The sequence below is a fragment of the Syngnathoides biaculeatus genome, chromosome 6 (genome assembly GCF_019802595.1).
Source record: "Syngnathoides biaculeatus isolate LvHL_M chromosome 6, ASM1980259v1, whole genome shotgun sequence".
NCBI lineage: Eukaryota > Metazoa > Chordata > Actinopteri > Syngnathiformes > Syngnathidae > Syngnathoides > Syngnathoides biaculeatus.
This window is the reverse complement of record NC_084645.1, coordinates 16,385,293-16,409,268: the sequence shown is the minus strand read 5'-3', so window position 1 is coordinate 16,409,268 and position 23,976 is coordinate 16,385,293. Positions and strand designations below refer to the sequence as shown.

The 23,976-nt window shown below is 43.4% G+C and overlaps 1 protein-coding gene across 3 annotated transcripts in view; it reads right to left on the bottom strand.

Annotated features, from left to right (window-relative positions):
• Nucleotides 1–777: 777 nt before the first annotated feature.
• Nucleotides 778–23,976, bottom strand: part of tshz3a (teashirt zinc finger homeobox 3a) — a 24,495-nt gene continuing 1,296 nt past the window's right edge. Inside the window, exons 2-4 of one of the 3 annotated variants that reach the window (XM_061822541.1) lie at nucleotides 22,086–22,172; nucleotides 21,901–21,999; nucleotides 778–4,961 (exon numbers count right to left, since the gene is read on the bottom strand). In XM_061822541.1, coding sequence (XP_061678525.1) covers nucleotides 1,651–4,869 — 3,219 coding nt within the window. In that variant the 5' untranslated portion in view covers nucleotides 4,870–4,961; nucleotides 21,901–21,999; nucleotides 22,086–22,172 and the 3' untranslated portion in view covers nucleotides 778–1,650. The remainder of the gene's footprint in view (nucleotides 4,962–21,900; nucleotides 22,000–22,085; nucleotides 22,173–23,976) is intronic. The other 2 variants (XM_061822543.1, XM_061822540.1) reach the window with 2 other exon arrangements.

Here is a 23,976-nt window from a genome sequence, read left to right as displayed (position 1 = left end):
CTGTCATGTCAGTCAGTCATGACGCGAAAAAGAACGCAGTGTCCCTAGCCACCTTCAAAGCACACACATGTGTGCAGGGTGCTGTGAAACATACAAACTTTGTTTGTGGCACTTAGCCTGAATTTTGACTATTCTGATGGCGTCAACACCTGCCAGTAATATTGTTAGATCCAAAAATGTGTTTTGAGGGAATAGCACCTGTCACTGCATTCTGCACCACTGTCAGCTCGTCTCAATGCGCATATACAGCATCCCCTTTATTTTTTCCAAGGGACAGTCTTGGATTACAGGTGTGTGCCAGATCTGCTGTCTATGCCCCGGGCTCCTGATGGCATCCAAGCCCCTGTGGTAATCAGCCCACTCCGCCTGCTGCCGCAGCCTGCCTGCCTCCTCCTCCTCCAGTGGCTTGTTTCAGAAACATCTGGTGGTTTACATGCAGCACACAACACCTGCCAGACGCCTTGCAGGCAGTGGCATCGCTCGCACCTCCCGAGCCAGGCCTGACGTGGTGACAAAGAAATCACCGGGAATTTTAAGGATGGATGCAATGGAAAATGTGCGTAAAACTGGGGAGAGATTTGACAATTTCAATACATTTGATTTGTACGTGAGCCCACTTCTCCCCGAAAGTCAGCCCCGATGGCTTCAGTTGATGTTAATGAGGACAAATGGGAGAGAAATGGATGGATAGAACTGCATCACTTCAAAATATTGGTAATCATGCAAATGCAACCGTTAATATAAAAAAATGAAACAAAACGGACCTATGGAGCATTAATTCAGTTTAATAATAGAAGCACAAGGCATTAACATAGTAGTTTTTTTTTTCCTTTATCAAATAACATTTATAAAACTAGTGTGCAAAACATTGACCTTTTATTCTTCTTCAAGGCTCTGCACCAGTGGATAGTCATAGTCCTTTTAAATTAAGAAATGCATAATTTAAACAGCAAGTTGTAAGCATATACACTATATGTACATTTTTACATGAACAGACTTGCATTTTGTCTCTTACTCAATTATAAAGTACAGTGAATTTTTAACAATCAGCAAGAAATTCCAAAGATAGACATAGAAATACATTTTAAAATAAAATTTAACTGTTTGGCAGATTTATTTAAAAGAGCTTTTTAGAAGCATTTGGTTGTTTTAAGCTGTTTTAACAAGACCAATCATCTTATAAGAAGACCAATTACAAGTTTCATTTCAAAACTTGGGGCAGAACAGGACAGGACTGTACAAATGTAAGATCTGAACATGCAGTTTACCAGCAAATCAAAACAAAAATATAAAAATAAATATTGTTGATAAATTTCAAGTTATTTGTGGACATATAGTTTTTACTTTTTGTCTTTTCACACCAAAAGGTGCACATACATTGAGACAGATGGCACAAATACCGACAAATTTGGCTGAATATCTGCACATTCAAAGTTGATCTGAAAATGTTTGGTCTTTTTTCCTTTTTCTTTTTCTTAAAGACAAGAGAATCTTGAAAATCTTATAGACCGAATAGACTAAATTCTTTGTGCTGACACTTTTTACCAGTAGTAGTTCTTGGCATCTTAGTGCATTATACCACAATTTTGATTTGTTGTTTTCAACAAATTCGACAGAACTTCATCCATTTTTTTGACTGATGAGAGCACACTAGTGTTTTTCTAGCTCGGACACATACAGCAAGTGGTCTTCTGGAGACTTCCCGTGACTCTTGCTGAGGTGAAGTTTGATTGCATGCTTAGTGGCAAATTTACGGACACAGAGCTGGCAGCGGTACACAGAGCCATTACCACTGCAGTCTTCTTGTGGCGACACGTATGACTCCAGGGGTGTGAGCTTCTCGGCAAGAGTGTGGGAGTCCCTGACAGTCTGTTTTGGTGAGAGCTTAGCCAAGTCCCTGATTCGAAAGCCGAGGTGAGCTTCCAGGTGACCAACATAAGCTGCTGGGGTCCGGATCTGTGAGGCACAGTCGCTACAGAAGAATACAGGCTGACCGGAGTCCAGGTTTTTCAGGAACTTGGTTCTGCCTGTTCTTCTTAGCTGGTACTTGACATTAGCCAGCCAGTGGCTAATGGTTGTCATTGAGAGACCTGTGAAACGAGATATATGCATTCTCTCCTGTGGGCTGAGATCGTTGATGATGTATTTGCCCTCGGAGCTCTGCCTCAAGGTGGAGGCGAACTGTGCCTGCAAGAGGAGGAGATGCTGGGGGTTCCAGCTGGAGTGTCGACCCTTGCGTTTGTGACCATGCAGGGCTGCATCATCATCATCACATATAGAAACTAGGCCCTCAACTCTATCATTGACTCGTGACCGAGACGCTGGTTTTGGGGCGGGCTGTGTTTGTGTGAGGTTTCTCAGCATGTCTGAGATATCAGACAAGGCGTTCTCATGCAAAGGGCTGTTGCATGTATAGGGAGAAACTACTGTTAGCTGTGCAGGGGTGACAAGAGAGGAAGGTGAGACGGAGGGGGCAGTGGATGAAGGCGTTAAGGGAACTGATGCTGCAGATACTCCTTTCTCACCTTTCCCTTTTGTGAGGTCCATAGGCTGGTCATCACTGGGCTGACAAAAACTATTATCAGCTACAGTTTCAAGCTTCTTGGTCTGGGAGGGAGGGGCGGCGACAGCAGCCCTCTCAGCCATGCTCTGGCTGAACCTAGACAGCAGGCTCAAGGGATCTTGGTTTGGCAAGGAGGGCTTGGCTGCTTTCCCCAAATGAATGCTCATTACTGACTGAAGAGCACTTAGAGGATTGACAAAGGGCTGTTCAGGAGGAGTGTGGCCAGTGATGATGGCAGTGCTGCATGTTAAATCGGAGGCATGTGGGGATTTGACTGCTGTCTCTCTCTTGGTTTCTGTTGCCGGGGATACTCGGTCGCTTTGGATTCCCCTGTCACTATTGGCTGGGGTGACTGCCCTCAATTCCCTAGGTGAGTCAGCCTCTCTGCTCTTATGCAATTCAGAAGCCTCACTTTTGCAGGGGGAGAGATGGTTTTCCCTTTTGGGAGACAACCGCTTCACCCTCTGCTCTACTTTTGCTACTTTCTCAGTCACTTTTTTCACTAAATCCTCCATTGCCTGGAAGTTGTTGCTGGGAAAGGGGGAGGACTGGGTAAGAGGTGGGCTAATTAGAGGCTGGTTGCTGGCAAGGGAGGACAATACTCCATCACCACCATTAAACAAGAACTTCATTGAGCTGCTCTTTTCAGCGCTACCCTGTTGCAGCTTGATGGCACTGGAGAACTGATAAGCTGCGTGAATGCTAGGATACCCCCCCCAGCTTGGATTCCCACTCTGGGCCTTATTGATAGCTGATGTCACAGTGTTTTCCAGTGATTTCAGAATATCCAACCCTACTTTAGGACCCTCCTTCAAGTCATCTTCAGTAAGGTAGTTATACTTAGAGATATCATATTTCTCCTCCTTCTCTGGATCTTCTTTCTTCCTGACTGAAATTACAATTTGTTTTTCATTTCCAAGGTCCTCTCGCTTTGTACACTCCTCCTCAACCTCCTCCCTTTTGATCTCTTTGAGAGGAGGAGAAGTGGCAGGGGGAGTTGAAGAGGTTTGAAGAGGTGGAGGAGAGAAAGTGGAGGGTGCCAGTGGGACAGATTGAACTCGTGGCTCTGTAGGTGTGGTTACTCTCCCGGGGTTGGGGGAGGTGGCCTCAGGAAGCGTTTTGGCTCTCTTTCCTACAGAGTTCGTCACACTCAGAAAGTGCCCAGTCACCATCATGTGGGTTCTCAGCTCTTGCAATGTATTGTGTGAACTCCCACACTCCATACATTTGAGGATCTGCAATTTGTTGGATTCAAACTGGCAGGCATAGCTACCACCATTCTGGTGAGCATAACGGTTACTTGAGGCTGTGTAGGGGCTGGAAGAATGTTTTTGCGAGGGTTCACTCAAGTCTGAATGCAAGTGCTTTGCTTTTGGGGTTCCTTCTCTTGAACGTGGTGAAGCGGTGAGGTCTTGCCCCATTAGTCCCCTTTTTTTAGAGGACAAAATTTTTGTGGCCACGGGGGCCATGGGCTCTTTTAGAGGCACTTTCTGGTAGTGTTTGGTCTTGATCATGTGGACGCTAAGGTCTTGCAGAGATTCAAAGGAGTGGCCACAGTACATGCACTTCAAAACCTTCTGGGCATCCTCTTTGCCCTCCATTTCCAAAAGAGACCGTTTACGGGGCTTGGACCAACGCTTTGCACCATTTCCTGTCTTATCCTGGTTGTCATCACGGTAGTGGCCCGTATCATTCATATGGACTGTGAGCTCTACCAGTGTGTCATAAGCAGCACTGCAGCCCTTGCAGCGGAACTTGCTGGCCCCGGTAAATATTGAACCAAACAGCTTTGGATTTTGCCTGTGGAGCTGGACTGTGCTAAACAGGCTAGGCTCAGACTGGGCAGTATGACGACTCTGGGGGGTATTTTGTTGAAGTGTCTTTGCCACCGCTGACTGATGCCAGTCATAGCTGCTACTGCTACAGCTACTGCTACTACTGGTGCTGTTGCTGCGAGTTGGCTTCTCCGTCGAAGCAGATGGTGGCACCTGTGTTGGTTTTGTATTAAAGTTCAGAGGGGCCCAAAGAGGACTAGTCAGGAAGCTGGAATAGATGGCCTTCATATGTTCCAAAGTGTCCATACCAGTCGGGGGTGTCTTTGTGCCCCCATTTAGAGGCGTTGTGCACAAGTTAGCTTCAGTTTTTCTAGAAGGGCTGTCAAAGTCTGAGAGGCAATCACTGATCTCGCTTACATGTGACTCGCTGTCCATCTCTTGCCCTGACAGCTCTGCAGCCTCTACCGATTCCAGGTCACATGCTTGGTCCTTGGCAGGCCTGAATCTTTTCTCCACAATCTCATCTTTCATGAGAAGGTCATCCTGAGGGGCTGAGGGCAGGTCGCCTGCTTCCGTCTCCTCATCCTCTGCAGGGCGCTTTGTCAGCTCCTCCGGAGAATAGGCTTTGGGGCAAATGGAGACAAAGAGAGTAAGAACAAGATGAGTAAAATTGCAACCAGTCAACACGCTGCGTTAGAATAACTGAAAAAAGTTTCTCTGCAATGTGTGCCCGAGGACTCCCCGGGATAAATGAGCCATCTGTGTGGGAGCCTTTAAAGCTGAGCTGAGAAATTACAGTCATCCCATTTCACCTCATCAACCGTTGAGGTGTTATTTTCCTCCAGGCGAGCCTGTATTTATATACTACCCCAGCCACATGGAACTTATGCCTCCCCTCTTTTCACTCCCTGTATTGGAAGAAAACAAAAAAAAAAAGAAATATCTTGGCAAAAACATAATGCACCATTTTATTTATCTCAGGGCGCAACAGCTTGAAATGAAAACTAAATCTGAAATTAATGAAGCCCAATCTTACTGTGGCATTCTCCTCTGGGGTAATAAATGAGTTGGATCAACCTCCATCTGTCAGTTAATATGTCTGACGCCTCTTCATCTGCCCTTTTCTCTGATCACACGCACTTACAGATGCTCGTAATAGCAAACGATGACGAGTTCCAAAAGAGGAATGCTTGAATTGTGTTGATGCAAGTTGCACATTTCAGATATGCATGCTACAGAGGGCTGAATTAGTTCATTGGTTATGTAGAATGTGCAGTTGGTTTCATGCAACCTATCTTTATTTAAACTGCTGTGAAATTACAATGTAGTATTTTAATGTAATTAAAAGAAATCAAGGATTCAACGAAAGTGAAGGATTGAATTAGAAGAAGGCCGTTATAACACCAGTCAAAATGAAGTGCAGCATGCAAGAAACCCATTGTACTTTACTGAGAAACTGCCCTCCACTAAATGCAAGCTCATTTGTGACTCACTCAGTATGCAACTATGCACCTGCACATTTTCGTGCGCCTAATTAAAATGTTTAGGCTAAAGATTCAAAATGGAAAAGCTATAAATGTAGACCAAGTATTACGTATTATTATAGTATTTGCCTAAAAAGATGTTGGGACTTTTAAGTTGCAACAACTTTGTTCACTCAGGAAGTCTAAATTTTGCATTTGAAGACACAAACACCGTGACCGTGAATACTGTCCACGCACACGCCCACATACGCATACACACACATCCACTCTAAACAAAAATGTCATAGCAGAAATAACTCTCATTTCCAGTGCTAACAGCCAATCTCCAGACATCCATGTGGCTGGCGCTGGTCTGATTTAGGCCCTGGGGGCAGAGTCAGTAGGCAGCTCCACAGTGCTGGCCATCCTAATGGAGACCTGGCAGGTGCGGCCCACTCTCTGTCCTCCCGGAGATTTGGTTTGTCACTGGGTATCCATTACCTGCCATTCTAGGCTGATCGGCCTCGACAGCCCTGATCAAAAGATGTCATCGGGCCCCATTCCGTTTGGCAGTCGGTGGCATGTCGTTTGTAAAAAAGGCCAAGCAGGGTGTAAATAAAATGACATGATCACTTCCCTGGCCCCTCATGTTCTGGACACAATTATGATAATGTGGAAGTGGAAGGGAGGGAGGGATCTGGGAGCATGGAGAAAGGGGCGAGGAGTTAAATTGCTCACGCTCGGGCAAACACGCAAGGGAACATTGCTACCAGGCAAGCGATTGCCCACACCCACTTTCCTTTTACTTTAGGTTCTCATCCGCTTATCCTCTGGAAGGAATTGCTGTCAGATTCTCATTTGAAAGAGGAAATCCAGTCAGGATGAGGTAGTCACTGTAATGTGTTTGTATCCTTGCTAACTAGTCACAGATGTCAGCTTGTATCAAGCGAGGCGGCCACACCACTTGACCAAGTTGTCAGGTCACTTGTCTCTTCCTCAATAAAAATTTATGCTACATATCTCTGTGGATTGTGTGACAGGTTCACGCATCTAATGCTACAACCCATTTCCTGTTATGGTGCCACAGTTGTAAGTGTTCCCTGGGGTCTCTATGTGCTCAAACTTTGTGGAATAAATTCAGTACTTCTAAAGGACTGCAGCCCTATTAATGTTCATTTGTCATTAGGCCTAAATTGCAGAGTGGGGGTGTGAAGTCCAAAAGGACGAGCTATAAAAACCTACAGCGTGTAGCTGTGCTCCCAGGCAATTTAAAATGCAAAACAAAAACCATTATGTTGAGCGCTATCTGTTAATTTAATCCCCAATGACTGATAATCCATCACGTAGGGCGACAACCACATCCAATTATTCTCCCTGGCTTGACTGACAACAGAGGTGATTTATCAAGATAATAAAAGGTGATGGGAGTATAGAGGCTCCCTTAGTATAAAAAAACCCCAACAAAGATTATTAAAATATCTCCTTGATATGGAAGCATATGGCCTACAACTGATATGTGAGTTCCTAATATTGTGCAGCACAAGTGCAGCACAAGGGTCCCCAACTGCCAAGCCTTGGATCGGTACCTGTCGAACAAAAATAATTTATATCTGGTAAAATTGTTCATTTTGGTCACATGACAGCAAATTTGAGTTAAACACCAAACATCTTTGGAGAGCTTCTTCAGAAAGTGGAAAAGGATAAATGATGAGCCAAAGGAAGAAGAGAATCTTAACTTCCCATAAAAAGAAAGCTTCATTTTTCAGACAATATCAGCGGTTCTACTTAAAATATATTTTTTTTCACTCCACTTGATTCCCATGCATCAAGCTTGTGGTAATGGGCTGGCAAATAAGAATGAAGCTTCAAGACTGCAAAAAAAAACAAACAAAAAAAAAAACCTGAATGGTTTACTTCTATTTGCAACATCTGATCCCTTCAAAGCCAGATTTCCCGCAATGATGCTGACCAACACAAAATTACAGAGTAGACTGGGCATACAAATACTCTCGTTACCCCAAAATTGGACGGGCTCATTAAAGACAGACAACTGCAGGGCTCCCAACTAATTAGAACACTTTACATTACTTTACACAGCGTTGAGTTGGATTCTTAGTAATTTGTTTTTATTTGTTTCTACGCCAGTCGGTCAAAATATTATGCAGTTTGAAATTGGTCTGTGGCTCTAAACAGTCTGAGGATCACTGGTGCAATTGTTGTTCAATGCATAACATTCATCCATCCATCCATTACCTGAGCCGCTTATCCTCACTAGGGTCGTGGGCATGGTTGACCCTTTCCCAGCTATCTTACAAACTATCAACCTTTTGGTACTGGCTATCTACAGTGCCGCCACGAATAACATGTCCATGTCCACTTTCCATGCTGCTTATCCAACAAGGGTTGCAGGAGTGCCGAAGCCTATCCCAGGTAACATTGGGGTAAAGGCGGGCTACACCCTGAACTGGTCACCAATAAATCACATGGCACATATGGATACAATCACAATAAATGAGTGAAAATCGATCCCATCTAACTATTAAAAAATGAAAAACAAAATCATGAAAAAAAAATGCTCCCAAATTTCTGTTTTAAAAAAAAATGTTTTTCATTGACACACCAAAGGGCATAGGGCAAATGATATGCTATTACCTTTACTTTACTTCAATAGAAGATTAAACCTAGAGCCTTGTCTCTATCTTAAAACAATCCATACTCAAAGGCCACAATACACAAAAATTACTTAAAATCCGGTGTTCCTGTCAAGTAGCTAATGTAACTAAAATACTCAAAACAGAATGAGTGCAATTCTCCATCAAAGCAAACCACGGACACAATATTAACCTTTGTTGAAAATAAACTCTCTCTGTCAATTAAAAACTGGATAAATATTTGCAAGGGGAGAGTTTTTGATTCACTACTTATATTTAGGAATGCAGCTCATTCCTATGTTGCAGCACCTAAGTTGCACACAGAAAACTACATTTCACCTTCTCATACACGGGCTCAATGCCACCTCGTGTCTGTCAAAATAAAGTTAGTCAGTCAGTTAGGACAGCACCCTTCCTGCCCAAACACAATTGCACACGCACATGAATGCAAGCGATGAGGAAAGGCAGTCTCATCTTGGCATGCAGGAAGCATTCCTGTGGAGTATCATTTACGTAAACATGAGGACCGCTGACCAGGAGGGAGAGATCATCTGATAGAAACACTGCAGTGTTGCTCTGACAATCAGGAACAACAGACGTTGCGGGGATGGGGTGCTTCAGTGGGGAGGTGCTCATGCTCTCAATTTCTCCCATTCCACGCTATGGGTAAGTGGGCCCATCAAGCATTGGTGATAAGACAGCATACATTTTTAGTGTTGAGAGTCACTATGAAATTGCAAAATAAGGAAAAGATGTAAATGTTATGAGTGATGATACAGAGAACACCCAAACAAGGATGGTCTTCCCTTTGAACTTGTTACATTGCTGTTGTGAAGTCCTAGCGCTTTTTTAAAATCGGTCCCTAGATGATCCGAATGCTTGTTACTGGTGGGGCCTTCACAGCTGGGAAAATCATCTGGTTGCCAGATACCACCCAAGAGCAACGTAGTAAACAGGATGTCTCATTAAAAACCCTACCTGGGTCTGGCTTAAACTGCACAGTCTCTTGAAAATAAAAACGGTCAAACCACATTGCGACATGAAATCTAAATGTGACATGAAATCTAAATATTTAATCAGTGGCTCAAAATTTGCTGCATGCAAATCTGCTGATGTTATCTATTCTTTTATTCATTGCTTCAAATCATTTGAAATAAAATAGAAAAATGTTTAGTCTTGTTTCTGAGTTTAATTACAACAATCACACAGTGAACTGCACTTTGCAGAAATAGCAGCTGGCAGAGGGGAGAGGAACTTATCTGCATGGGTGGTCCCCACATACAGTAAAGATGACTGAAACTGTTTGGAAATGATACAGTTTAAAGAACTGAAAACAATGGGGCGGGGTGGTGGTGCGGTAAAGCATTATTAGCGACTATTCTAATAGCACATTTTCATCTTTGGCAGTCTTTTTCTACGGTGACAAATTGATCATGAATAAAGTTTGGAACTTCAAGTTGAAGTGGAAAGGAAGTTCCAGAGAGTTGCCAAGATGATGTTTGATGATTTGAAGGCAGGGCTCTGACCGCAGAAAAGTTCAACTCTGTCACAACATGAAAAGTGTTTCCTAACATTAGCACAGTATTCTAACGCTGCACCCTGAAACCAACATCAATGAGGAGCTCAAAAGCAGCCCTGTAATGCAACAGAACGGGAAGCCACCTCAGTTACAATCAAACAAACCACAAGCCACAAACCTATATCAAATTCCCCTCCAGCCTAAAACTTTATAAAAATGTTTTAATAATTATGGTCCTGTCAAAATACCAGCAGCTCAATGACATAACTTGACTAGGTTCATATTGCACACACGTTTCAAAATAATCCACAGATATGACTAAAAGAACCATTCCAGGGAGAAAATGCTAACATTCACTAAAGCAGATAGGGTAAATTCATACTTGTTAAAAAAAAATAGCAAAAGTACAGTGAGCAGATCTATAATGAATCCTCGGTTTAGCAGCAGCAGCTGTCTCGGTAGTATAATATAGTGTCTCTTTTTATATGTATACATATATATATGGGTGGGATGGTGGGTTAGCTGGAAAGCGTTGGCCTCACAGTTCTGAGGTCCCGGGTTTAATCCCGGACCCCCCTGTGTGGAGTTTGCATGTTCTCCCCATGCCTACGTGGGTTTTCTACTGGCACTCCGGTTTCCTCCCATATCCCAAAAACGTGCAACATTAATTGGACACTCTAAATTGCCCTTAGGTGTGATTGTGAGTGCAGCTGTTTGTCTCTATGTGCCCTGCGATTGGCTGGCAACCAATTCAGGGTGTACCCCGCCTCCTGCCCAAACATAGCAGGGATAGCCTCCAGCCCTCCCGCTCCCCTTGTGGGGATAAGCCGCTCAAAGTTGGATGGATGGATAGATTTATATACCTATATATATATATATATATATATATATATATATATATATATTTTATTTATTTTTTTTTTTTGAGACTAATGACATGCTTGTGGTTTGTGCTCCAGTAAGCACATTCACAGAAGAGAAATGAGGATGATGAATCCAAGATTTCTAAATCAAGTCAATGTGTTTGGCATGATTCTTTTTAAAGCCTCACGACAAAACAAAAACAGCTATTGCAAACAAGAATAAAAAAAAAACATGTTAACATCAAGAGGAGAATGAAGTTGTTTTAATTCTCCATTTCCAGCCCAAGTTGATTTTGTAATTTATCTTCCAAAACTTAAATGTAGGTCAGCTCCCAAGAACCTTTAGCTTTTCAGAGGTCACCTTTTTATTTTCCACTTTCAAGTCTTCGACTCTGATTCACTCTTTCACTTTGACATTATGTTAACAAAAACGATCATGTTTACGTTGATCATGCAGTCTTTGTCATTTGTTATTTGAGTGCATGTGTGTTCTCTACCCCCTGATGGCATTGTGAATGCATTGTGTCCGCTGATTGTAGTGCAGGATGTGTGATACGGGAGATGGGAAAAACAGAGAGATTATTCTGGCCTCAAGCAAAGCTTCGGGCTGAACCTTGTCAATGTACCACACATGGGGGTGGGAGGTGATAGGTGTGTGTGTGTGTGTGTGTGTGTGTGTGAGAGAGAGAGAGAGAGAGAGAGAGAGAGAGTGAGAGAACAAGAAAGAGAGAGAGCAAGAAAGAGAGAGAGAGTGAGTGCGAGAGAAAGTACAGTTGGATTGGGGCACACTTCGTTTTATAATTTGGTTCTGACTGGACCTAATACGTCAAAGACAAAAAGTTTTTCCATGTTTATCTGACAGGACACAACGCATACGTATATTGCTTCTGCTAATAGGAAATAACTGCTGAAAATGAACAGTCACATCTGTTTGATTTGTTACTGATGGCATAGTGGTACATTTGCCTAACTATGGTAAAGGCAGCATGAGTTCAGTTCCCACTCTGTGACAGTGGGAAAAGAGTGAATGCTTGTCTCTGTATGTGCCCTTTTACTGACTGGTCACCAATCCAGGATGTATTCTGCTTTTTGCCCAAAGTCAGCTGGGATAGACTCCAACTTGATGTGACCCTCAACAGGATAAGATGATATGTTATAAAAATGTATTTTTTGCCGTGAACCCCAAGCGAAACACAATTAAACCACTTAACAATCAAATGCAATCTGCAACTATATCAATTAACCATCAGATTACTGTTGCATAATACGTCAGTCCCTCAGCTGACAAGAATTACTCCAAAATGTACCAAAATACCAGTGTGGACGTTGCATGTTATCCCTTTGTCTACGTGGGTTTTCTCCGGGCACACCTGTTTCCTCCCACATCCCAAACATACTTTAATTGGAGGGTCTAAATTGCCCCGAGGTGTGATTGTGAGTGTGGCTGTTGTTTGTCTCCATGTGCCCTGCGATTGGCTGGCAACCAGTTCAGGGTCTACCCTGCCTCCTGCCTGATGACAGCTGGAATAGGCTCCAACAATTCCGTGACCCTCGAGAGGATAAGTGGCTCAGAAAATGGATGGATGCATGGAATGACGTTCCAAATGAAACCACTACAAGAAACAAGATGGGCACATACTTTATGAGTGCATTCCCACCAGGAAAAATGGTCTGCTTGTTTGGTCGGGAGCAAAAGCAGACTTTATAGTCGACGTTCAAATTCACATTGTACGTTTTACAAGTGAATTCCAATTTGTAAACAAAGCCACTCATGTAACGATCTTTACTTCATCGGACAGAAATGACGCCAAACCACAGACCTGAAAATGGGCTCCACATTTCTTTGCTACAAATTTGCGCTCTAATTAAATTTGCAAAAAATAAAAGATGGACTAACCTGACATGCAGCATCTGTCATTCCTCTGTCAAGATTCCAGTTACTGTAATATAACATAGTCAGCCTAATTCACATATCAAAGCAAAGGTTTCACGACTTTCTGCTACGAATGCTGCAATGGCTACATCAGCAATGGATTGCTGCAATGCTATTACAGGGGGGGAAAAGTATAAAGAGGAAAAAATGCGTGGTGTCATCACCGGTGTTCGGCAGTCCATAATAGTGCAACTTGATATATGTTCCCATACAGTGTGCCCTTGCCCATTCGCAGTTCAACGTTTGTGGCCCTGCATATTTGTGGATTTTGGTCTCCAAATTGTTTTTTTCCAATGCACCATATTTTCACAATCGTACAAGTCTTAAACTCTCTTCTAAATAGATGACAAGATACCCAATAAAGTGGAACGCCTAATTTGCACACTGAGCCCCAACATTTGCAAATGTTGTTGTGTGACTTGTCCAGTGGAGTACACATGAACACATTGATTCCACTCTTAGCATGTATGCTAGCACATGTTTGAAAGTGTATGTAAGCTGCCATATGATGGTACTCACAAGGAAAAGAGAAATAATGACTTTTTACATCTGTCAGCAGAAGAAGCTTACATTGCCCCACACACTAACAGCGTAGGCAGATCATTACTGACGATGCTGATCACACTCACAGTGGTCACATCGAAACTAAAATCATCTCACCGCACCTAACAGAATATCATAAATAACAAATAATACAACAAATAAAAGAATAACTCTAGAAATAATTCAGACAAAACATACACTTTAAACACTATTTACATCCTCCCAGCATGCTTTGCGGCATTAAGGATGTGCACATACCACCTATGTCGCCGCCTTCTTGATTGATTTTGTAGCATAGTTAAATGTATATTTTGGTCATTTAGGTCCATTTGTTCAAGCAGACAGTATTCCACGGTCTCGATTGTTGTTGCTTTGTTCCTTGGTAGAGGAAGGAAAGTAAAAATGGCAACCGGGAATAACCAAAATGTGCTGAGGAAACTCCACCCTGTGGCATTTTAGCCAATACCAGCTGTAGCGACACCCCTGACTTTGAGAAGAATTGCAGTAAAACTGCATGCATGAGTTGCCCACGTGTATAAAGGCAAACTACGTGCGGGATAGGCGCAGAAGGTCAACACAGTTGCTGTGGCCGCAAGTATAAACAAGGTTTAAGGTTTTGCGTAATCAACAATGTTGCCGAGTTACCTGTGGATTAATACACACAATAACTCAGTGCAAAGTGTTGTCTTAAACATCGCCAAGATTGAGAGACATGTTTAAAGCCTTCATTCACGAGCTCACAGGCTAGCTTGTTAGCTTGCAACGTCACTCATTAATTTGTGGCGTAGCAAACACAACAACAGTTAACTTTCATTAACTGACTGTCTTTGTGCTGCAAAAGATGCAAGTCTGTGGAGTATTGGACAAACTCAATACCAGCAAGAGTGTACCGGTCTGCCGGCGCTGCATGAACACACTTGCCGCTCATGACACGGGCGTCCAGCTCTGTCAGCTCACTGCTGTGTGATCGGCATGCCGGCTCACCACAACAATGAAAATTTTTCCAGTCTGGGAAAACGATCGCATTCATTTTATGTATCGAAGGAAAATTCAATATGGTAATTATTGTGACAGGCCTACTCATAAGTAATACTTTAGTCAAGAAAGTGATTGACAGTAGCAAAAGAAAGATGGACACATTTCAATTTGATTGACAATTCAAAGGCAGAGTGGAGAGTCTCCAAGCAAAATACCTCCCATTGAGTAAGTTCCCAAAAATAACCCACACAGGCAGATGAGGACTGTGTTCCACCATTAGTCCAACAGGAAAAAACAATTAAACTTTACATTAATGAAAGTGCTATTGTTACTACTGGAGCTGTTGCTGCAAATACTGGAGACTGCATCCATCCATTAATCCATCCATCCATCCATCCATCCATCCATGAGGTCTATTTCAGCTGACTTATGCATGAGTACACCCTGAAATGATTACTACTAATTACACGGCATACAGAGACAAACAACCATTCAAACTCACATTCATTCAGTCATTCTAAGGCCAATTTTTAATCTTCAAATGACCTACCACACATGTTTTTGGGATGTGGGAGGACACAGGAGAAAACACACGCAGTCACGGGAAGAACATGGAAACTCCATACAGGGACCTCCAGTCATCAGAACCGTGAGGCAGATGACGAACCAGTTGTCCACCTTTCTGCCAATGGAGACTGCAATAAACATTCATCCATTTTCTGTACTGCTTATACTAATGAGGGTTGCACGTGTGTTGGAGCCTATCCCTGTTATCTTTGGGCGAAGGGTGGGATACACCCTGAACTGGTCGACACTGTAGATAAAAACAATGATTCACAATCACCCCCAGAGGGAATTCAATAGCATGTTCTCCCCGTGCTTTTGTGGGTTATTGCCGGGCCCTCCCGTTTCCTCTTACATCCCCAAAACAGGCATGGTAGGTTAATTGAAAACTCTAAATTGCCTTAAGGCAACGTTTTTCAAACTGAGCGGCTGGAGGAGGGTGTGTTGGTGGGCATCCTGAAAGGGGTGGAGTGGATTGTTTCAGACCCCCCGCTTGACAATTTTTCAATTCCCCCCAACCCCATCCTCAGTTTCTGACAGCATTTCAAGCTGTGTGGTCGCACATAAAAAGTTAATCTCCAAAAAGATTGAAAACCACTGCCCTAAGGTGTGAAAGTGTGGGTGAATGGTTGGTTATTTGTACGTGCCCTGCGATTGACTGGCGACCAGTTCAGGGTGTACCCCCCTCTCACCTGAGCATAGCTGGGATAGGCTCCAGCATGCAGTGAGTGCCCTAGTGAAAACAAAGGAGTGCAGAAAATGGATGGATGGATTTTACTTATCATCGTACATTAATATACGGCAGCTTTGTTATCTGCACGCGTGCACCACGCTGCCTCTAAGAGGCCAAGGTATGCATGGCAGGAACAGCACACTCAACAAAGCACACACACAAAAGTACAAGGCCAATTAAGGATTGTGCATTAAAAGAGCATAAACTAATTAGAGGTGGTATACCAAATCTGTGTTAGTGTGGTTATTAACGTGTTACTACTACTCCACACGATATTCACCAGGAAAAGCGATTAATGTTTTGTTTTTCATCCAAAAACAACTTAAATACTAATAATTTATTTTTTGGTGATTGCTAATAATTTTCATTTTGGTTTATGCGACAAATGTTTAGTCGGCAAAGTATTTGGGCCTGAATTATTTACACCCTCTGCTGTTTACTGCCAAGTAGTGAAAGCTCAAGACCAGCGACGATGCAACAGAACCTTTCCAATTTCCTACATGGATTTCAAATAAGGTGCAGCAGGTCTGATTCTTGTCTTGGAAATTAATACTTAAAATAACGTACCAAGGAAAGGTTTTCATAACCGGCAAACACAGTTGCCTTTTAAAACCGTCTGCCCCCTCCAAAATGACTTTAAGACAGCCTCAGCTATAGCATGTCAGTTTGAAGGTACAGCAGTTTCTCTGTCTTCAGGTCTAAGAGTTGGCTTTTAACTCGCATTGATGTGGATACAGGTAAGCGTCATATGTCCAAAAGAGCTTTGAGAAATTCTTGGTCCCTCAAACTACAGAGTTCACTGAAGTATCCTGTACAGTGAATACTCAGTTCTCGAACGTCCCCATCCTCGAACAAATCGGATTTCGAATGAAAATTTAGAGATTTTTTTGCATCTGATTTGGAACAAAAATCCAGTACTCGAACGCACCCGACAAAAACCCAGAAATAACGTAACACGCGCAGCCCGACCAGCTGACCCTCAACACGCTTTGTTATTGTAAATTGGAACGCCCCCGAAAGAACCCGGAAATAATGTACGTACAACGGGCTTTGTTAGTGTGTATAACGCAGCCCCTGTACACAAACGTGTCCCGGTAACTACATTTACTGACTGTTTTTTCTTCCTATTGAGGACTATCAACCCCCAATTATGGCTCCAAAGAAGTGGCACTAGATAAGTTCTTTGGGAAAAGAAAAGAACTTCCAGTGGGCGAGTCACCCCTACCGAAGAGATTTGATATTGAGAAATGCATTGCTTTTTTCTTGTGAACTTAAATAATGCTCTGGTCCATGAGCATTTCTGCATTTTTGTTTTGTTTCAAAGATTTCGTTAACAAAAGTTACGAGTTGTTGTATTTGTGTTACTTTTTGTAAAAATAAAAAAACAACATTTCTTTGATTTTTTTGCCCCTCATTATTACTTGTTTAAAGTTATTCTGCATGTTTGTTAAAAAAACGTTTACAAGGCTAGGGGCCGAGTCTCTACAGATACGGCAATGCACTCCCGGCCTAGCCTACTCTACGACTAAAGCATACATTTTAAGCAAAAAATAAATAATAAATATAAAATAATTTCTTACATTATTTCATTACATAGAGTATTTAAAGTATACATGTATTTCGACCATGCAGTTTATTATCAGGAAAAGGTAAAAAAATGCTTTAAAAAGCCAATTTTTTTTAGGCTTGGAATGCATTATTTCTTTTTCAATTAATTGTAATGGGAAATATAGATTCATATTTCCAACAAATCCCTTCTTGAAACTCCCTCTTGAACGGATTGTGGTCAAGAACCGAGGTTGTTTTGGTACTTCAAGGTGAGTGCACCTGTTGTACCTTTTCAATGGCCAATAGGGCGGGAAAAGGTTCCCAAACAAAGAAGTGTCCCAAATGGAAAAAGCAGTATCGCTAATGATAATAATGATTTGTGCGTATAGTTCCAGAACTCCCACGATCCTTGTGTGGATAAGCAGCTCAGAAAATGGATGGATTGATGAATATATACATACGTACATACATACAGAGCCTTTTTAAAAAATGTGAATACTGGATTTGGATATCAAGGAAAACTTAATTTCTTTTCAAAATTCCATTCAAAAACTTAAACTTTCAAAGATTATAGATTCAGGGGCCACAATTTAAACCATTTGTAGGACTTTTTAGTTTATTTTTACCCATTTTGGGCTTGCAGCTCATAAAACCCACGAAATCAGGACTTCAAACAAATGGGATACTGCGAATAAATCTGACCAAATTTTGTAGGCTATAAATGTTCTTAAGAGTGTCACCCAGTAATCATCTACTAAAGTCAAAGCACCTGCACAGATTTGCCCAGGTGCCATGAAATTCCTTGAGTTTGGTTCGATTGCCTCATTTGGGTTCAATATGGGGGGGACTACAGACTTGACAACTGACCAGAAGACCATCAGCGATACCCTCATTATGAAGGGTAGGCCACAAAAGTTCATAGCTAAGGAGGCTGGCTATTCACAAACTGCTCTGTCCAAGCATATCAATCGAAAGTCTTGTGGTCGGAAAAATGTGGCATGAGAAGATGACCGTGGGTTTCAGCCGATTATCAAACAGAGAAGTTTCAAGAATCTAACAGAGATTCAAACTGAGTGGAAGGGGGCGGGAGTCACAGCTTCCAAAACCGCCACATTCAGACGCATCCGGGAGATGAGCTGCAACTTTCAGTTTGCTTTTGTCAAGCCACTTCGGAGCCTGAGGAAGTGTCTCAACTGGGCTAAGGAGAAGAAGGACTGGATTGTTGGCCAGGCATCCCAAGTCCTCTTTTCCCATGACAGTAAAGTGTGCCTACCATTTGGGAATCAAGATTCTTGGAGGAACACGAGTGAAGAACAGAACCCAAGCTGCTTGACATCCAGTGTGAAATATTCAGTCTTTATCTATTGATGGAAAAAATGGGTTTAAAGATGAATCTCAGGAAGAGGATGGGGTGTGGAGACAGGGACAACAAAACCCCTTCCCATCACGCAGCTGCTACCATGATTGCCTAGCAACGAGGAGCTGATGGATGCGGACTGAAGATGGATGGCCACCATAAATCTTGTGGCATAGGACAAGGTGAAAGACACAAAACACAGGCTTTTGTGCCAAACATGGATTTTTCCATTCACAAAACATTCTTTGCAGTAAACCTATAACCACTCGTCCCTTTGGGAGTGTGGTAGCTGGGCAATTTAAACAGGCTTTACTTTTGCAAGTGTTTTCTTTTTTCTTTTTCTTTTTTTACTTTCAAGGTACTCAAAGCTCTTTACAATGAAACCTCATTCACACATTGATTAATGATAGTCGCTTATGTTGCCATGGAAGGAAAGTTAACAGCTTAGTCACACGCTGATGACAGAAAAGGATTTTGATCAACTGGGAATTCAGTATGTTGCTAAGAAATACCTCAACGGGGCCATCCGGGAGTTGAGACTTGAACCACAACCTTCAACTGGAGAGATGACCGGTCAGTTTCCTGATTTTACCAGCAAATCATGATTGTTGGCAATTTTATGGCCGTGATTGTCAGTTGACTGACTTCATTCAGTTCCTATCGACTGACGACCGTACAGACAAATGTAAATGTATATTTCTATTTCGATTCCGTGGTCAAAAAGGTACATGTATGGCCTCTTAACTGTATGAACAGTACTGCGGTGATAGAAAGGTATATTTGACTTACAGTCAACCTGAATTAAAACACACGGACCTTGATGAACAAAACCACGCTCAGATGTGACGGGTCCCGAACTCTCGGCCATTTCCTAAAAATTCCTTCAGGGTATGATTTCTGTTTTCTGAGATTACACCTTTCATATAGCACCTCTCCAATCCTGGAAGTGTAGTTTCGGTATAAACATCCCTGGGCTATCTGATTATGGTCTACTGCTGCGGCACTGGTGTCTAGTAACACTCAGAGAGAGAGCTCAGCCATCCATCACACAGTGAGTGTCTGTCTAAGGCTTTCCACCCTGCTTCTTCTCGTCCTGGCTCTCCAGTTACAGCCATACACGACCGGCCTAAATAATATTCTTCTTGATAAATGGCACTATAAGCCTAGTATCCATCATTAATCTGATTTTTAAAGAAGCATCCATCTTTCAGAAAGCCTGTTAAGGCCATGGGAGAGCAGAGCCGCTCGGGTTCATTTAAAGGCCAGGCTGCTGAGTGAGTGATACCTGTCAGCCCTGCTCATCAGGGAACAGAAAGCACACACACATACCACATTAAACACTGGCGCCATATGGTCTCACACACACACAAAGCCTACAATGCCTGTCTCGCCGAGCTCAGCTTGTATATACTGTATATATTATACAAGTACACAAAACTAAATCACACACTTGTTGAAGCTGTATGCAAGTATATTATTCGTCCCGTACGTAAAGATGTCTTGAGTCATTGAGGAACATTCTGTCCCTTGTCAAAACATTAACTTAAGGTAACTCTATCATCCCCCTCCTCCTTAATTCCACTTCTTGAAGCTTTCAGGAAAGCTTCCCACAAAAATCACTCCCAAGTGAACATTAAAAAAAAAGTATCCGTTCCTTCCATGTCATTTCTCTCCTGACTGTTCACCTCTTTTCCTATTCGTCCGCCTTCCTTTTGTCTCTCTCTGTTTTCCACTCTCTGGGCCTACCCCCCCCCCCCGCGCGCGCACACACACACACACACAAACACACACACACACACACACATCCACCTCCCTCTCATGTGTGTCTGCTAAAGCCAGTTTGATAAATGACACACGTCACCATGTCAGAAGCGAAGGGTGGGTCAGTGATAAATGACTTTGTTGAAAAGGAAATCGGCTCTCTGGCATGGCGGGGCTATTCTCCTCCTGGATTGGGTTTCAGGCCCCCCAAAGAAAAGCACAGCTCAGTTTCCCCAAAATGAGCACACATCCCATCCGGCTCTCTACCTCTGCGAGGACCGAGAGTGGATGGGGTGGCGGAGCTTGGAGTGCAACAGCACGTCCCAATTGTCACTACAGTGCAGCTGCATCTATCACAAGAGCAGTGGGACTATTTTTACAAAGCCCCTGACTCAGTGCCCAGACAGCAGCCCCTTGCTGAAAACCTCGTCTGAAAGCACGCACAGAGCGGATGGCTAACAGTTTTTCTATTTGTGACCCTCCACTTCTTTCTTATCCCAGAGTCAAACCCAATGGCCTGACATCTGTCAAGTGCGTGTTAAAAAGCAGAGGAGGGCCACTTTGCCACCCCTCTTTTCTTCTCCTTCTCATCCACCCCTGCACCAACAGCTCCTCCTTGTCCTCCCCCACTTTGCCTCTTCTCATCTTTTGCACTCAATTCCTGGCAGGGTGGCAATGTTATCATTACCCAGGCAGGATTTATGGATTCAAGGCCCATGGCAAAAACAAAAAGGCATCTGTCAATACCAGTGGGAAACACTCTGTCAGCCTTCCTCCTTCCACTGGTGCTCACGGCCTCATTAGGTATGCACTTATCAGACACATAGATCACAGATGTGACTCAACTTCAACGGAATCCAGCCAAAAGACTTTCATTAGCAACGAGGCCTGCAAGGCTCAAACATTTACTTACACCTGTGAATAAAAGGAGGTGAGATGTTATTGAAAAGTCAGTCAGTTGATCCCTGCTGCTTCTGTAAGACCACACTTCTCACAGATAAAACACCAGGTGGGCGGGGTGAAATGCAAACTTTACCTCATTTCACTTTTACAACGTGGACACGACATGTGTGCGCAATGTGTGAGCCAAGTGCTTGTATTTGTGTTCCTAACTTGGCAAATGGAGAGAAAAAAGAAAGTGGTCCACAAGCAAGTTGGCCGCGGTTACAAATACCTCAGCGTTCGTCTACCCGTACCACACACAGCATGATCCGAGCCAACAAATCAGAAAGCGGATGCCAACTGATTTGCACATATGCACGTGCCCGTGAGTGACGGCTGCCCGTCTGGCACTTATAAATCTGACCCTGCAGAAGAGGTAACATGTTACCATGGAGGATGTTCCAAACTGGACTAGCTCCCCAGGCCCTCTCTTTCTGTCACACAAAAACAGTCACACGGGTTTATAGAAAAAAAACAGTCATTTTTTCTTTGTGGTGGCCTCCCAGCGCAACATATTTGGGATACTGTTAAGACTTTGCGGCTTTCCGCAGACTGTAATGTACGTGTTGACCATCCCATTGGGGTACATGTGTGTGTACTTTCTCTCAATGTTCTGTAGCCATTGTTGACTTTTTGTTAAGCTGGCAAATTATTTCCACTGTCGCCGGCCACAGACATCATCGGCAACGGAGAACGAGAGGTCTTACCTGTACATTTGCATTTGCTCAGCTAGGTTACAAAGCCACCTGCCCCCGGTTGTTAAGAGCACTCAAGACCTGATGCAGGTACGCGGGCCCATTTGTCACCTGCAGCGCAAAATTGAGTTACAGCACAACCCGAGGCGAGCGGCTCTGTGTAATATCAAGTTGATTACATCAAAGTGGTGGCGAACCTCATTCGGCCGGGCACCCCGAGCTTGTCATCTCCAATCACCAGGCCTGTCAGGACTCCATCAGCCTTTTGGCTAATTGGATAGATGCTAATGAAGCAGGCAAAACAAGTTTTCTACTGTGGAGAGACTCGCAAGGCAAGGAGGCAAGAGAGGGAGAGAGAGTGTGTGCTTGCGAGACAATGCGGGAGCAAAGGAGAGTGTGCGCTTGTGTATGTGTGTGTGTGTGTGTGCGCGTGTGTATGGGGGAGGTAGATTTTTCATGCAAGTCTCAAGGTTGCAGTGGGCCGACTCTCCCCCTAAGTCCCTAATCAAGGCCCATCATCTGTCATCCTTTTCTTTGCTCTCTCTATCACCACGCTCTGTGCTGCAATCAATTCATCATCACCCTTTGTGTGCCACTGAACAGTTGACAACTTTATAACTTGCAGCTGCACAGGCTGACTGACAGGGGAGCAAGGGGAGTGTGAAAAAAATGAAGAAAATGGATGGATGAATGAATGCACAAAGAAGCGTGGTTTCAGCGAGGAAAAAAAAGTTGTTTTCTACAAACACCAAACGATCCGTATTACAGCCCTTTCATTCCCTTTCATCAACAGACAAACAGCTGTGTAGCGGGCAGGAGCAGAGCGAGAGAGGAGGAGGAACAAAACATCCTTCTCACTGATCTGAAATCAGAAAGCTTTCAGTCATTCTTTATGTGCTCCCCGCGGCCACTCTGAGCCAGTGAGCATGTACATTAGGCTGGGGCATTTTGATGAAATAAAAGCCCGGGCCAGCTTATGGCTAAACAGAATGGGAGCACTCACTCAGCCTGTCTCTGATTGACCATTAAAACCATTGATGAATGTGCCTGTCAGGGTGGAGACAATTAAATCAAACATGAAACAAAGCCGTTGTGGCGGGCCCGGTCTGACAGAGCAAACCCATTCCTCCCCTCCATTACATTGCACACAGCTCCTTTTACAACCCCCTTACCCACTCCTCCCACCTCCCCTGCCCACTGCGTGTGTGTGTTCAAAATGAATGTGTACACGGGAGTGTGGTGTTTTCAATGTGTGCATGTGAGACATTTCAGGCCAGGTTCAGACACAGCCGTACTTTTAAAAACCTTGCGTTGTGGCCATTTGAGTGCATGCTAATGACTTAGGAACACTTTGTCCAGGCTGAAGACTTTTCAAAGTACAGTAGACTCCCGGTATGGCTGAGGGATAGAGAAAGGGCCCAGCCGCCAATCGTGAGACACTCGTTATAATTTTATTCCAATGATTGTTATTTTTTTAACCCCCCAATTAATTGTGTGTGGGGGAGGGGCAGTAGATATAGTGTTTTGGGGTTGGTTTCCTCCCCAAAATACAGACAAAAAAGAGGAAGAGAAAGGAAAAGACCAACTGAAAAAAAAATCAAACGCAAATAGGTGACTGGTGCGCCAAACCCCGAGGATGTGGGAGTCAACTCTCCTGCTTTTCGATGGGTACAATGTCACTGTGGGCATCATTTTCCAAGTAGCTTATCCTCACAGGGGTAGCAGGACTGCTGGAGCCTAACCCAGCTAACTTCGGGAGAAAGGCGGGCACAGCATCAGATCAATCAGCTATAGGAAGATGAGCTACATCCATGCAGGTTTATACTCCCGCACAACTCCTCTGGGCAGCATTACTATAATGCTCAGTGCTCAGATTTCATTCATCTTAAAGAAATACAAAAATAAATCCCACTTTTATACAAATCTTCATTAGGGTCGCGGGAAATCAGGAGCCAATACCAGCTGGTTTATGAAAAAAAAAAAAAACATTAACACCCAAACCAAACCACAATCTCATTGAACCAAATATGCGTTTTTGGAATGTGAAAGGAGGCCAGAGGACGCGGAGAATATCCTAAAGCCAAAGCA